The following is a 17,056-nucleotide window of genomic DNA, read 5'->3' on the forward strand; positions in this document are numbered from 1 at the left end:
AATCCCATCCATGTATATCCCAGTACATTAATCCCAGTACATTAATCTTTTTTTTTTTTTTTTTTGTGCAAGGCTGAATCAATGACTGTGGCAACTACCTCACCTCAGACATCTATGGTTCCAGATTTACCAGCCGCCTATTCATTTTTGGTGATTACATTAATTAAAAAAAAAAAAGGAGCCACTTACTGACAATATCAACTAAGATAGGTCCTGCAGTATTCACTGGTGTTATTGCTTTGTCTGTAGAGGAGCCCTGAGCCCCAATATAGATCTGCCTACTGTGGCATTTTATCAAATGAATAACTGAATGACTGAATTTAAAAAAGGGCTTGTTCACAGTAAAAAAAATAATAAAATAAAATAAAAAAAGTTGGTAAGTTGCTCTTTCAATGCTGCTCTTGTTTCTATATGCACCTTATAAATAAACAGAAGTTGTATTGATATATATTGTTATGTGTAAATAAATAGAAACCCCAGATTGTCAATGAAACTTATCCAAAAGTTATTCCATTTTTGTTTCAGTTCATGTAATTTTTATTGAGAGGGATATGTTGCTATTTTTGTATAAAAACCTCAATCTTCACTGCCAATCAATGAGGGAAGAAATGTTGAAGGTTGCAGTGTTAGGCATGAGAAAAAAAAGTTTTCTAGCTTCCAAGTTTGCTTCAGCTTTGTGTGACCCATTGCACATGTTCCTTACTTTGATAGACTTCACAAAAACGAAAACATTTTAGGCTATCGGGGAGGTTTTACAAATGTGAAATGTCCATGAATAAAAATTCATAATAGGAAGAGTAAATGCTAGCAACTCAGGCTATTTTCTATAAAATAAGTTACAGCAAAGCTGTCCTATCCAGAATAAGAACTGAGTTTTAAATAAAGCTTTTAGTGAGGATTACATTTGCGATAATACGCTGAGTCACAAGACTGGTTTGAATTCATTCAAACCTTAATGTGGAGAGATCCTTGTAACAACCTTTTCAGATTTACAACACTCCGTTCTGGTCCGTTTCATTCAAACATTCCAGATTTGCTTAAAAAAATAACAAACACAGATCTGTAATACATTATAATATACAGTTGGAACAAATCCCCAGCATGTTCGGTACCAGAGTAATCACATAAAAAACAAAATGAATGTACACATCAAAAGGAATGTCTTTTGTTATGTGCAAATGCATATGTTTTTAACACCTCTTTTGCATTGTTTGCCAAAGTTTGTGTCTGCTTGCTGAAGCAGCCTTGTTGATTGTGTATTGTGACTCACAGGCTTTAATATAGTCTGTCCTTAGCCAACATGAATGGGCTATAAAAGCACTAATCCTTCCTTCTTCAACCTATTCATCTCTTTGTATTACCTGCTGCGTTTTCTACAAACGCCTCCACAGCACAATCACATATTATACATATCTGCTACTACACCAAGAAGCCTTGTTCAAAAAAGGCCAAAGGCAATTTCCCTGCATCTCTTTTTAATGGGAAGATGTCCATTATTGCCTGGCTCTGTAATGATCAGATTGGACCTCTGCTGTGGTATATTGCCAGTGAACTCTGCAGTCTTTCGCATAGTCTTGTTCTAGCTCTTCAGTCACGCATTTGAGAGGAAGCACACGGTGTTCCTCTACCTTCCATGTCCAAAACATTGTATTAAGTCACAGTCTTTTGCATGCAAATGACAAAATGGCTAAAAAAGTCTAAGCAGTGCATGCATGTCTGATTATGCTGACCAAACAAACGATGTTGCAGAATTCACAAGTCCAGGAAACAACTAAATGTATATCTAAGATACACATTTATGTATATACATATATATATATATATATATATATATATATATATATATATACACACACACACACACACACACACACACACACACACACACACACACACACACACACACACAGTCAAAAGTTTTGAGACACTTTCTCATTCAAATAAATTAGAACCTGTCTCAAAACGTTTGACAGGGTGTGTGTGTGTGTGTGTGTGTGTATATGTATATTATATATATATATATATGTGTGTGTGTGTGTGTGTGTATGTGTATGTATATGTGTGTGTGTGTATATGTATATATATATATATGTGTGTGTGTGTGTGTGTGTGTGTGTGTGTGTGTATATGTATATATATATATATATGTGTGTGTGTGTGTGTGTGTGTGTGTGTGTGTTTAAGAACCGTCCAGCGCATTAACCAGGAAGGATAGTGGTGACCTATCATCTTCCAGGAACAAATGTGGTCAGCCATGTGATCTGATGAGTCCAGATTATACCCTGTTAATAGTATATATATATGTATTATATATCTGATATATTATATATATATCAGTATATATGGTGTGTGTGGGTTGTGTGTGTGAATGATTGGTGTGTGTGAAGTGTGTGTTTAGGATGGTAATGAATACATTTGATCTAATTTAAATGTTAAATGGAGGATGGCCAGTTTCCAAATTGGATCAGCAGATGAAACATTTCTTAAAAGTGTCTAACAAGCTTTCTAGGATGTCTCCACCAGGTACGATCGTCGCTCTGTAGCCAATGAATCCCCACTGTTTTTGGAAGGCTTCCCTTGGAAACATGTTGATCTTCACTGTTTCCTCCACAGATTTTTGATGGGATTCTGGTCTGGTCCGACCTCGGTCAATCCAATCGGTTTCTTTTACCTTTAATCTTCTTGATCACTTTGGCTATATGATCAAGAACAATGTCTTGTTGAAGATCTGATGCTGCCAAAGGCAGAGTTTTTTTTTTGGCAGACTGCTACAGTTTTTTCAGTTGCTAACAAGCATTGGTCCAAACTGAAGCCACATGTTCAAAACTCTGAACACAGCCTGCATTTCCATCATGTATCTCAGGCTAAACAGTTAATCTCATCCCCAAAACTGTTTCTCACCAACATACACTTCATACATGTTTCAAAATAAGTTCATTCAAACACAACACTAGAAAATAGTCTCACTTTGGAAAGTGTCACTCTTAGCACACTGAACTACAAAATCTAACAACAGAGAGCATTACATGAAATAAATTGTAATCTTCAAGTTTGAATGATTTATATTTTAGATAAATCAGTATTTTATTATAAATAATATCTTTACACTTTGAGTGTTCTAAATCACTGTAATATAATTGCAACAAGAATGAATCAGGAATGCAGCAGTTATACTTCAACAACACTGACGTATTTTCTCTGTGCCCTTTGCATCGGCACTTTGGGACCTTACAAAAAATAAAAAGTTACTGTAAACAAAATGAAATGTAGAATCTCAGAATTCAGGGGCAGAATAGAAATCCAGAGATAAAAGTCAAAAACCAACACACATGTATACTGTAACATTCACACCTGTCGTCTGCATTTGGCCTCATGTTTCCATCCATTACATCTGATGTCTTCTCTGGAGATGCACTGTGGCTAGAACCTTTTGAGAGTCTCCTTTTAATAGTTTCTGATGAGGGCAAACACAGATCACTGAATCGGGTTTCAGCTGACAACTCACTCAGCTGTGTGTAATTCCTTATCCTTTCATTTATTTTAATTTTCAATATTTTGAAATGATTTTTCAATAGATTTCAATGTGGCTGCAGCAGAAATTCCCCGTGTTTTCTCCCCCCCATCATTCTTGTTTTGATTGTGGTTTTAACTGTTTTGAAAAAAGTGTGTTAGCATTGAAAAATGTGGCTGTAAAGGTCTAGTGTTTTGCGAGCCCGATCTCACGAGGATTCGTGAAACTGTCACGTAAATTTTTGTTTCGGCTTCGTGCGCACCAACACGATTTCGTCATGTTTTTCGTGCCGCTCACCACGAAATGCACACCAATGTATTTTAAACGGCGGACTTTTCGTGCCACTCAGAACGTATTTCAAAAGAATGTGTATATTAATATTTTAATGTAAAACCGCGGCGAATCCAACGCTATATTTTGCATGACATCGTCCCTAAACATAACCCTAACCATAATCCTAACCATAACTAACCATAACCTAACCATAAGCCGGTGGTACACTTACCATTTGCATAGGAATTTCAAGAATGTCCGGCGGACCGCAAACGCGATCACACAAGCAGTATACCGCCGATGGACAGCTTAGATCGTCATGAATCCACCGGTATAAAACCACTTTCAGATGTGATTACCACAGCGAAAAACATTTCGTGGTGAGCGGCACGAAAAACATGACGAAATCGTGTTGGTGCGCACGAAACTGAACTAAAAACTTACGTGACAGTTTCACGAATCCCCGTGAGACAGGGTTGGTTTTGCAGGTGGTGAACTAGTAACTGAGAAAGAGTTCATGAATTTTGGTGGACTGTGGTCAGTGAATGCATTTGTGTAAAAGCAATGGATAGTGATTCACAGTTCGGTCACATGGACTGCTGTTTTGCAGACTGTGTTTAAGAGTTTTGAACCATGTGATTTCAGTTATCGAGCCAATGCGTGTTAGCAATCGAAAAAACTGTATGTTTCTTTCAGAGTGGAGTGTTCTTTTCCATGATGCGCATACTTTGACAAAGTCACCTGGCCCCATTGACTGAAAAAACAGTCCCAAAGTATAATTCCTATAACATGTTTGACCATGGACATGGCGTTTTTGGGGTTTGATGCTTTCCCTTTCTTTTGTCAAATGAAAGCCACATCCCTGTATCCAAGCAATTCCAGTTTTGTGTCATCCAAAAAAGAAAATCCTTTTATGTCTCGATGAGCTTTTGCAAAGGCATGGCAAGCTATGTGTGCCCATCATGTAGAAATGAAGTCCTCCTCCTTTATGGAGACTAGACTCATGCAGATCTTCTGGAGAGTCTGTCTAGAGATGTTTGTCCCAAAATTGCTCAGATTCATTTAAGTGGCCTTTGCGGTGTCTGTGAACACTGCCAAATTCATATCATCTTTCCAGAGCAGAAGTCTCTTTTGGGTTCTGACATTGAGCCCTTTGAGCTTTGATGCCAGCATGGAACCTCTTGTACTTCTTAGTACAGCTTTGTTCTGAGGCCACAGGCACCTGAACATATTGTAGCCTTTACCTATTTTGCAAACAATTACAATGCACTATTTTTCTAAATTATGAACCCCAATATCAGGCCCACTAAGGTCTTTGGTTTTAGTATGACTTGCAATTGAATAGTAATTAACTCAGAACTACTGTTGCTGATCTGTTTATAGTGGTCTTGGACATGGTAAAAAATACTATTTAATAATACTATATAAGAAGGTTTTTACAATAGGATAGAAGCACCTGTTCTCACTCTCAAATGTGTGACAATTACAACTGAATAATTTTAGACTTAATGATTTAGAATGTATCATTAGCATCCCCAATACAATGTATGGCCATCATTTTTCACTTGTGTATGTCATTACCAACCAAAATACATTAGTAAAAGAAAAAGAAAGTTAAAATTAAATGAGGATCAAATTTGGCATGGTTATATAATGGTATCCACTAATTGTGGATACAAGTGTAAAACAGGACTTAGCATGGCGACCTCTGAAAAGTCTTAGACCAATTTTTTCCCCCTGTACAATACATGACACAGACAAAAATATGAAATCAACAAAAGCAAAACTCTCAACCCTCCTCTTTAAAAAAATCAAAACACAAGATGCGCATTCTTTACATCATGGATTGCCCTAAATGTTAGCCATTCTAATTAGAACTAATGCACTGGAGTAAAAGGGTAAAAATTAAAAAAGAAAACAGGTGCTCCGTTTGTTGTAGACTGACTCTAAAGGGTATTTAAAGGGCATCTACATTAGCCTGATTGAAGGCAGCAGACAAAAGGACACTCTGTAACAAAAAGGCAGCAATTAGCACGAGTTATTGCTCCCCATTCAGTCTAGAAAACCTCATCACACACACACACACACACACACACAGTAGCCCACCAAACAGTTCTGCGCAATAAAGCTGGAACGTGCATAAAGCATTTGTAAATGTGCTATTAATCTACAGTATTTATTTAAAGCTTTCATTTTACTAGTGTCTCCCATGCTTAATGTTTTGAACCCTTACATTTTGCCTGTAATTGCCTTTGACTTCTGACATACAAAGGCCTGTGAGCAATCTTGTAAGGTTGTTCTAATATATCATTAAAACATTTTTTAAAATAACATTATATATGGTCTTGCGAGAGTTGATTGGAGAGTTTGATATATAAACACGTCTTGTCAAGCTGAAATGATAATTAGCAATTCCACTTGAAAATGCTAGCTAGTCAACAGTGTTGCTGTTTATTACATAGGATTCCTATTTTTTCAAAGAAAAGCATGTTTTTTTCAGTGAAGATAACATTAATAAATGATAATCCAGTGTAGACATGGTTAATGTGGTAAATGACTATTCTAGCTGAAACGGCTGATTTTTAATGGAATATCTCCATAGGGGTACAGAGGACATTTTCCAGCAACATCACTCCTGTGTTCTAAATGCTACATTGTGTTTAGCTAATAGTGTTGAAAGGCTCATTGATGATTAGAAAACCCTTGTGCCGTTATGTTAGCACATGCATAAAAGTGTGAGTTTTCAAGGAAACATGAATTGCCTGGCTGCCCAAACTTTTGTATGGTAGTGTACGTCTATTAGTATCTATTTTAGAGTTTGTTTTTTTTTAAGTGTCATTCCAAATGATTATATCAACCCTATAGTAAGAATTTCTCATGACGTCAGGGATGTTTGGTCTTCTCAGTCCTTCAAATGCTCATAAATGTTCAAGTGAGTTTCAGGTTCAGTTACAATGGAAGAAATTTCACCACAGTCAGCACCCTTGGTCTTGTTTAGTCTTCAAGTAGTTCGTCAAAGCATAAAGGTGTGTTTTAGGCTCATCATCCACATGAATCCTTCTGGTGCAGCATGTCTTTTTCTTAGCCAAGGCGGTGTCAATTAATGTATGCAGCCCAAAAGAACTCCCTCTTGCTTTTCTATTTTTCAGTGAACAAAGCTGGATGTTTTAGTCTTCTCAATGGTTTGCTCACCTTTGGTGTGGCTGACGATGCTTTGGATACAACTGATCCAGTTTCCACAGTGTTGTAGAGTACTAGCGCATTGCCTCCTTAGGATTTTCAGTCTGGCCATGATTCCATGCTGAGAAAGCTTCTTTGTTTCATATGACAATCTGACTTCGACACTTTCACTTACATTCTGTCACATTTGCCAGTATCATGGTGCTGCTTTTGTCAGTTTGTTCTGCTGAAATTTTAAAGTACAGCTTGTTTATGACCGCAGGCTTCAGCCTAAGTTACTTGAATAAGCCACTGAGGAGTCAATCAAGTGAAGCATTGTTCAGAGAGTGCCATCTGAACGCTGCTTCAAAAGAAGGAAATATCTCAAAGAAATCTTGACTTTGTACAAGGAGTTAAACATGGTCAATGGCACTCAATTTGCTGTATCTGATTGCTGCCCTAGAAGTAGTGAAGGATCTGAAGTATTTTCTTTCACTGCATATCTCAGAACTTGTCGGGTTTTTAAATGTTTCTGCATAGTCAAACTTTCTGATTATTTCTAAGTTCATAAGACAATGCAACAGCGTTTTATCGTACTCTCAGATTGTTTGTGAGCCCTTACTAAAGATTGAACCAATGGATTTGGACCGTGATCCAACCTCTCTGACTTGGTTGGTTTTACATTTTTAGAGACTTGCTGGCAGTAAGACATTGCAGACATATCCTTTAGAGAATTATTACAAACACTAAAGGTTTAAAGACTAAATTAGTGTCTCAGTTATTTTTGGTCTAAGTCAGAATCAACTAAAAATGAACTCATTCTCCTCAAGCCCAGCTTAAATTTTGTTTTTACCATACAGACTACAGCTAAAGATAAAAGCTCAATTTGGAAGTCAGCGCCTTATCGGACCTTTCCCTCAATTTCAGAATGATCTCCGACCCAATCAAAACACTATTTTTTTTCCAGGTTTACCTCTTTGTCTACATGGTTGTTTGACTTTAAGTAAAAGCCAGTTCTTCCGTGAGTATTCGTAGATGGAGCGAGACATAGCTGATGGCACATTGTGACCCAGCAGCAAAGCCTCCATATCTGCCCTATATCTGTGTGCTAAGTTTCTTTTGCCAAGTCTATCATCACTGCAGGGACTGGAGAGCCATTTACAGATATCAGGGTGTCTAAATGGATTTTCTCTACAAGCCATTGTTAGTGTAAACCCACTGCATTTTGCTCCATCTCAGAATCTGTCAGCTATGCAGTGAGGTGGAGGTTAAAAAATTATTTTGCCCAGCAGAATCTTCACATTACTAATCAAGTGCATCGTAATGAAATATGCCCACAAAGGTTATCGTTGCTAATTAGGTCAGGGACAGGCAATGTAAACAATGTTCAGCACCACACAAGCACAAATAATACACACACACACAGCACACACACCACACACACCACACCACAGACACACCACCCACACACACACACACACACACACACACTACCTTACCTATTGCATCGCCTTGTTCATGGACCATGCTGGCAGATCCTCCATGATTTGACTGACATCTAGCATGTCCCTCTATAGAGAAAAAAACAAAACAAAACAGTACATGCTAATAAACCATGGTTCAATAAGTAATCAATGCAGAACTTCTAGAGGAAACTCTTAAACTATGACTGTTCGGTATTGTAATCCGACAAATGCAGCTCATGAGAAAAGTTGCCAGTGTCTGTTGATTGCGGCTCATGTTTGCTCAACCTGTATTTCATCATGTTGAATTTCTGGCATTAGAAAAGAAAAAAAAAAAAAGGATGTCATATGTTCCACATATGTAATACTGCTCTTCTTCAAGTGCTGGCTTCCATGTGTGTTTGACAGATAACTAGGCTAGAACCTAAACACTATACACTTGTCACAATGGACACTTTAGAAAAAAAGAGCAGAAATGATGAATGCAAGAATTTTTTTAATTGTACACATTCTCCTTCTTTGTCAAAAACATGGAGCCGGTAATTTCCCACAATGCCAACTTGACTGCAAACTGTCTAGTCAAATATTCCAGGTGTCTTCCAATTACAATCTGCACAAACAAGCATTCACACGTGTTAAATTCATGAGCTAATGTTGGAAGTTATTCACCAAAGACTTTTGTTTTATGATAATAAAAAATAACTACATTTAAATAAAAAGTAACAATTTTAAAGGATGGCCATACCACAACCATTTTATAATTTTCACTGATGAATGAAAACAAAATACTAAGGTTCAAAACAAATAGACACGTTCACATCTTACTATTTTACTGTAAACGATTTTTTTGTGACCTCCAGCATCTGTGGAATTAACAATGCAACTACTCCAAATCATTTTTTAATCTCCAAACATATCTCTTGCTATTCAATTTATTTGTTTCACCTTTGTGTACCATTAGTAAGAGGTTACTTAGATTCAGTATTGTAATGCGTTTGTCAGTATTGCTACCTGACATTACTAATAGCAACTGGGAAAAACTATGAATAACAGGCAGCAGCCAACACTGACAGTATACATAAGGTAACCTGATGGAACATTATCAGGTGATGTGGGTGCAACGTTATCACTGTCAGTCAGATATCGTTCATGGTTCTTTCAGATGGAGTGAATGACTTCCAGGATTAATGACTAGGCTTTACCTAATTCGTCTTCAAGATGTTCGCTGCAGAAATATTACAGTATTAAAGTTTTCCATGTTGACCTAACTGGAACATGATTTTAGTGAACAAGTGAGTCATTCATCTTCCTGAGTGCATTGCGCTCTATTAGTGAGATAATACGCTGCTGTACCAACGCTAATGCTAATATTAGGTGACCATCACAGACAGAGAGAGCTGCTCTGTTTTAAGCGGCTGAAATGTGGAAAATGGTCACGTTAACTGGATTACTGTAGAGAGTCTGTCAGTTGTGTTACTAACACAGCAGAAGGATGTGAAGGTATAACTTTTCCATTAACCCTTAGAAGAAAGAAAAAAAAAACCTTAGATGCTAAAGTGATTGGACCCTATACTCTTCCATAAGTGGTTTAAAATTAGAATCAATGTAATTTTTATGGCATTTTTGTCATTTTACTTATAATAATAATTTATATTATTTTCGTAATATATTTTTGTCCCACAAAATGATTGTGTGTTTGAAATATGTTTAATTTTCCACTTTATAACACATTTTGAAACATTTTCATAACTGAAAGAGAAGAATATTACAGAGAACAGCAACAGAAGGATGTCAACATCCGTTTTGGTAGACACTTTTGACTCTTTTCCTCCAGCTATTGCTGCCTCCGTTCCTCCAAATTTGTTCACTGCATCACCTCTTGTTTCATATTATCAGTGATAAAGAGCTTGGGTACTAATATCATATTACATTTCCTATAAAAGTATAAAGGTAACTTAAAAATTTAAATACAGTCAATTGAAAATATGTTTTTTTTTTTTAGGACTATCCGATAAATGAAGTGGTAAAATTTTTCACTACAAAGATAATTGCAAGAACACAATCTCACCAATCATTTGGACCCACTGATGCATCTAAGGGTTAACCCCACCATAGACTAGAATGTAACCATATCAACTGTTTCTTACAACAGCTAAAGCCTCTCAAGTGTTAAGAAAATGGAAAAATCAAAAATGCAAAGATGAGACAAGCTATTTGTTTTTTGTAACTAAAACCAACAAAACTCAAATGACTAAAAATCAACTACAAGCTCACATTCAAATACACGTTTGATCAAAAGGACTGAAAATAAACACGTAAGTTCACATATAATGTTGAACAATACCAGTGCTACAGAAGGACTCTATATATCTAGCTGGAAAACAATCCAAAAATCTTAAAAGAAACAAAAAGGAAGAACAAACAAGATTTAGTTTAGGACATAATGCAGAACCTCTGTTGCTGAAATTTCCCAAACTAGTGATTTTTCCTAATTGCGTAAGAATTAATTTGCTTCCATTTATTTATTTATTATTGTGAGACATGTTCTCTGTGGGTTTCATCTGGGGTATGTCCTCGTCTTTAACTTCAAAAAGCAATAGGTGATTACAGAAAATGTGAAAGTGGCTTTTTAATTTAAATATTCTGGCTTTTCTTCTCCCAATCAATTAGTCAAATTACAGCCAAGAGAGGTAAATGGCCTTCATAATCCATTATAACACTATGTTTTGACAGGCTAACAGACAGCAACCTATTAATATTTCTCAAAAAACATAGGCTTCACTCCAAATGTTAAGAGAAACTATTGTAAATTGGAACAGCCTGACCAGCATGCAGACAGCTGCCCTGGATCCCTTAGATGTTTTGTACAAGACCTCGGATTTGCACCTATACACGGATTTGCAACTCAAAATCAAGTTGCCTGTCTCTTTAATTGACAAATTCAGTGGGTTAGTGTTTAATCCTAAATGTTTGTGCTTGGCTTGGCTAGAATTTTTAAAAAAAACCAAAGTTCAAAGTTTTTGTTCAATTATTCCTCTGTCAGGGCACAGAGCAAACTAGTGCAGCTATGGTTGACCGCCGCTAATTCTCCACAGTCTCCGAGCTTTGAATCTGCTCTCAATGTTTCAGCTCAAAGCAATATGAAAGCTTATAAAACCTCTGTCTATCTCCTGCTCACAGGTCCCCCTCTTTCCTCCATTATGGCGCGGTGCAATCACAGCTGCGTTTGTGTAGCCTAACCCACTGGGCCATCCATCACAGGTGGCAGAGATTGCTGTGGAAACTGGCAGCCGTCCTACCACTTGGCAAAAACCATTTGAATGAAGCCAAAATGGCCCCTGGCAAACCTCGTGATGCTAAAGACTTTTTTTGCATTTATCTTTAGGCAACCCTGTCTATCACGCTGCAATAGAATAACAAATTTATTTCACCTGGCAAAGCATTGGGCAATCAGGGCTCATTTCATCATAAAGACAGAACAGTGTGTAACCAATTTAGCAAACAGTGTGTGGATGTGAATAGGCAGAGAGGGACACATGCACAAACGCACACACAGGGAGAAGGCAGAGATGTGATGGGTTGGGACCCCTGCCTGAGGGCTGAGTGGGTGGCCAGGCTTCGAGCCAACACTGTGCCCTTTTCCATATTTCATGGGCTTTAAATTCTGCTCATGGCCAATCTAGTAGCCACTGGATCCTGGCACTGGGCTGGGAACCAGGCCTGGAGATTTTTCTATTATGTTTCCAACAACAGGTTTACTACAGGAGGGTTTCCTATTACCCAGGGCAAAGTGTATCAGCACTGCTCGGAGACACTTTCTGCTTCAGTTCCTGTGTGAACCCAAAAGGTGTCTGGAAAGTATAGGCAGCATCAGGGATGCGTCCTACCTGTGGTTTGGTTCACTTTTTCTGGACTCAAGAAAAAAAAGCAATATCCACTATTTGCTTTTGGATGCATCATTGGGTCCAAAATGACCCGGTGAGGTGGTTTTCTTGCAATATCTTTGTAATGAAAGGATTTTATCATTTCATATTCCAGCTATTCCTCAAAACACATGTGCAGTATCACAACATGTAAATTTTTCAGTTACCTTTTATACTTTTAAAGAAATTACAATATGTGTATTAGTACCCCAAGCTCTTTATCACTGATAATATCAAACAAGAGGTGATGCAGTGAACAAACTTGAAGGAGCTGAGAGCAGCAACAGCTGGAGGAAGAGTGGAAGTGGGGAAAAAAAGAGTGGAAAATGGTCTACAAAACCGTTGTTGACATTCTTCTACTGTTCCGTGAAATATGCTTCTTTTTCAATTATAAAAATGTTCAAAATGTGTTATAAAGTGAAAAATATACATATTTCAAACATAAAAGCATTCTTGTGTGGACAAAAAAATTAATACAATAATACAAATTTATTCTTTTTATCCAAAATGAAAAAAAAAAATGACACATTGATTCTGATACAGGTCATTTTTGACCCATTCATGGAAGAGAGTAGGTCCTCACACTAATCTGTCCATTACCCTCAAATAACAACAACAATAACAACAATAATAATTATTATTGTTCAGTACTCCATTTGTATTCATCTGGTTTTAACCATCTGCAGACTATGATACAATAGGTTGTTGATAGAGGTACGGACCCGTACCCGTAGCCTGTGGACTACAGATACGGCACTTGCCATTTGCCAATCAGATACGCGAGATCTGGTCACGTGACTCCCGGTAGACGCTAGCGGTACGGACCCGTAGCATCGTTACTACAGGTACGGACCCTAAACCTGACCCTAACCTTAACCTTTGCTTACCTTTCAACAGTTTGCAGTGGTTAGCAGCTTCTTGACTCGCGAGACTCGCGAGACTCGCGTACGGGTCCGTATCTGTCTGGCAAATGGAAAGTGCCGTATCCGTAGCCCACAGGCTACGGGTACGGGTCCGTATCTGTAGACACTACCGATACAATAGTCGGATTATCTATCAATGCATGGACTTATCCAGGTTTATATTCATGTCCCTCCCCTTTATAGACAGTCTGACATTTCCATTCTTCATGTTTGACAATCTAATATTTATTTTAATTCTAATTGTTTTGTTTTTTATCATTCAACTTCAGTGCACACTTCTGGCCTGCATCAAGACAGAGGACATCAGTGGACATCTTTTGGATTGAAGAATATTTTTACACCCATTATTACTAATCTAAATGAACAGAGAGACATTCAATCCAATTCCAACTGTCAAAGAGACATAAAAACTGCCTGTGTGGGATCACAAGTCAAATTTGATAAAAACTGCTTAAAAAGTCAAAACAGCAGTTAGGAATAGCTCTAGTTCCATTGTGACTAGTCACAATAGTAACTGCAGAATGTCAAACATCACTCTGACCAGTCCAATTTGTTGTGCTGCTCATATGTGAGGCTTCCTGTTGGATACTGGTTCGACAACATTTTTGAACAGTGTCAGCAAGAGCAATTTATGAAGTATAGGAAGCTTTGTTCATTTTTGACTTATGCCCAAAATTTCAGCCTGTCCTCAAACCAAAAACGACCACATAGGTCGTCTGTACACGCCCGTATTACGACTGAGTGTTACGTTTTGACTATGTGACCTCTGGCGGTTGAGAAAATATCGACACTCCGGTGTCGCAGGTGAAACATCACCATGAACAACATTTATCTAACACTATCCCTATCCCTAACCCTATCCCTAACCCTAAACCCGTGTTGGGAAAGTGAGGAAAAAGCCGTTTCCCGAGGGAAAAGCCATTTCTCGAATTAAATCATGTAATGTGTTCCTTTTCCCTTTAGGGGCGCTAACGTAAATGCGCTCTCATGGTCGTATTCCAGTGCACGTTACATACGACCGATGTGGTCGTATGAATTTGAGGACTTGTTGCAAAATTTCTACAACTTTGTGCTCTGGCATAGTGGCAAAGCAGCTGAACACACGTAACTACAGTTGCAGTATTAGAGTTTGAAAAATAAAGCTGCCTCCACATCTCGCTTGCCGTAGTTTCTGACTTAAACCCAGATGTTTGTAATGACATTTTGCCCCATCAGAATTACAGTTAACGATATCGAGAATTGTTTTTTAGCTAGGCAAACTCCACTTACAGATATCTACAGTTTAAATCTGACTAGTCACTCTAAGAATTACAAAATGTAACGTTGGAAAGTCCCAACTTCATAACATATCTGAAAATATATATTTTAAAGGACAATGTCGATTTCCTGAATTGTGGGTAAATAAAGATGTCTTGAATCAGAATTCTGACAAGTCAGAAATAAAATGTAGATATCAAAAACTGCAACTACAGCCAGTCAGCTTTAGGTGTTTGTAGTTCATATTGCAGATATCTGCAGCTGAATTACAGTATCTATAATGAGAAACCACATCCACGTGAATAATAAATGTGTTGTATTATCTAAGAGATAATCACATTGTGGCTATCTAGAGTATGTTTCTAAAGAGGAAGGTCTGAAACAGAAATATCTGTAGCATATATCCAGTCTAGGCATGAAATGTTAAAATGACTCACCATATGTTCCTTATTGTGAACTTTTTTTTTTTGTTCAACCTAATAACTCAGTAACTACACAACTCTTTAAGTTGAGGACATACCTGTGCATATACAGGAATATTATTATGATTTATGGAGACATTGGGTGTCAATGACATTTTTAAAAATATAATTTAAAAAAAAAACAAAAAACAAGCTATGTCCTCTTTTTTGGTTCCCCTCCAGCTGATTGTGGTTTGGTGGCCTCTGAAAAAAACAAACTAAAAAACAAGCTGCTTCAGTAAAAGTCAGTGTATAGAACATATAATATTGAACTAGTATGTAGAAGGACACAAGCAAAGACTTATTTTTTTAATAAACTTGTTCATTTGAGAGTTTTGGTGATTTATTCTGCATCATCTGCTGGGAAATTGAGACTTGTGACTCACTGACCCCTGTCTCTGTTGGCCAGATTACAAAAATGATTAAAATCCATTTTTTGTTTTCCTTTACTTGTAGATCGGGTCTGTGTGGTTGCTGCCAAAAACTCCTGATGTGGGAATCATTTCTCCACTTTAGCAGTGTAGTTACAACTTTAAAATTCTAGGCAGCACTACCTAACAAGTACCACAGTTGATTGCATGTGATTGATTGCCTGCTGCCAAGACTTTCACCTTGGACCGTAACTTCCTTCATTCAGTCATTAGAGTATGGAACAATCTACCAGATGCTGCAGTTGGAACCATTTCCATTAAAGGAATCCAGAATTTCAAGTGCCAGATCCACCAGCATCCGTTACTAGTGCCTCCATAACTGGCATACTTTTTGACTGGACATGTTTGTTGCTAGGTAGGGATTAATGCCTGGCTTTCAAGAGCACTTGTGAGTTATGTTCCAGCAGGACTTGCTCCTTAAATTGCTGGAGAACAGTGCGGTTACACCAGGCGCTGGCTTCTTCCGGTAGGGTTAGATCATAGTCCAAGGGCTCTTTGAAACATGTCCAGTCAAGGACTTTCACTCACCATCTTTATGATCATATATATGTCATGGAGGTCATTAGTCTCTATGTCTCTATGTTCTATGCTCACTTGAATTGTTCCAGTGCCTGAGTGCTGTATCTAACTTGTTCAAGTACAGTTTTCTTTTTCCACCTTATAACTGAGCTGCAGTGAGCCATTGATTGGCCGATTGGGATCCCTTTTCTCTGATGTGGCTATTGTTCACATATGCTTTTATATAAAAAAAAAACATACCTGGAGCTGTTGTTTCTTTGCATTGTTATTTAATGGTGCCAAGCAGTAGCTTATGTCTTTATCCTGACAGTGTGACTTTAGTGTCTATTATCTCAAGGCCAGAGCAGGCAGACAGTGAATGTTCTAAGAAAACCACGCATTGTGTGATATTATTTGAATTTTACTCATGCAGTCTTTTTGGCGAGAAGCAGAGATTACACATAGAGACAGATGCTTTTACACCTTTTCAGCATCTGGCTAGAGTGTGGTTCAAGCTTCTCATGCAGGTGTTTAGAGTAATCAGCTATTCTACCTCATGTCTTTACTTTTTACTTGCTTTTACTCTGATACTCAAAAAGAACATGTAGAAATAAACGATTATGACCTCAAACTGTGCTTGGACATCAAATGTCATGAATAATGATGAATAGTCCCATATTATGTATATAATGAAAACCATACAATATACTTTAGCACAAAACGCCTTTGTTTTAACTTCTTCTTTATTTCGAATGGAAAAGAGAAATTCTTCACATTTAAATGCTAACGCAGATAAACCATGGTGATATTTATCATGGATCTTTCATATTTACAGAGGAAACTGTCTCCTTGGATGTTAAGAAGCATGTGAACTGGCAGTTCAAATATCAGCTTTTATTTAGGCCTAAATGGACTGAACCTGGACCGAGGCCTGTCCTATATCCTTCCATAAGGCACTCAAGTTGCCAGCATGCTCTTTTGACACTATTTGTATGATGGTTTGCTTGAGGAAGCCCTTTTCCACACATCTGTGTCTGCACTTTGAACTGCTGTAATGATGTGAAAACGACAATCTGACAATCACACTCCCTTCACACATCGTGATTGGTCAGCTCTGTGGAGATGAGAGTAGCAAGAGGTTTGAACTTCTGTCTCAG

The 17,056-nt window shown here is 37.6% G+C and overlaps 1 protein-coding gene across 1 annotated transcript in view; it reads right to left on the reverse strand.

Annotated features, from left to right (window-relative positions):
* Nucleotides 1-17,056, reverse strand: part of tsnare1 (T-SNARE Domain Containing 1) — a 217,941-nt gene that overhangs the window by 54,868 nt on the left and 146,017 nt on the right. The window contains exon 9 of the mRNA XM_051956820.1: nt 8,443-8,514. Coding sequence (XP_051812780.1) covers nt 8,443-8,514 — 72 coding nt within the window. The remainder of the gene's footprint in view (nt 1-8,442; nt 8,515-17,056) is intronic.

This window comes from Acanthochromis polyacanthus, chromosome 12 (assembly GCF_021347895.1).
Source record: "Acanthochromis polyacanthus isolate Apoly-LR-REF ecotype Palm Island chromosome 12, KAUST_Apoly_ChrSc, whole genome shotgun sequence".
NCBI lineage: Eukaryota > Metazoa > Chordata > Actinopteri > Pomacentridae > Acanthochromis > Acanthochromis polyacanthus.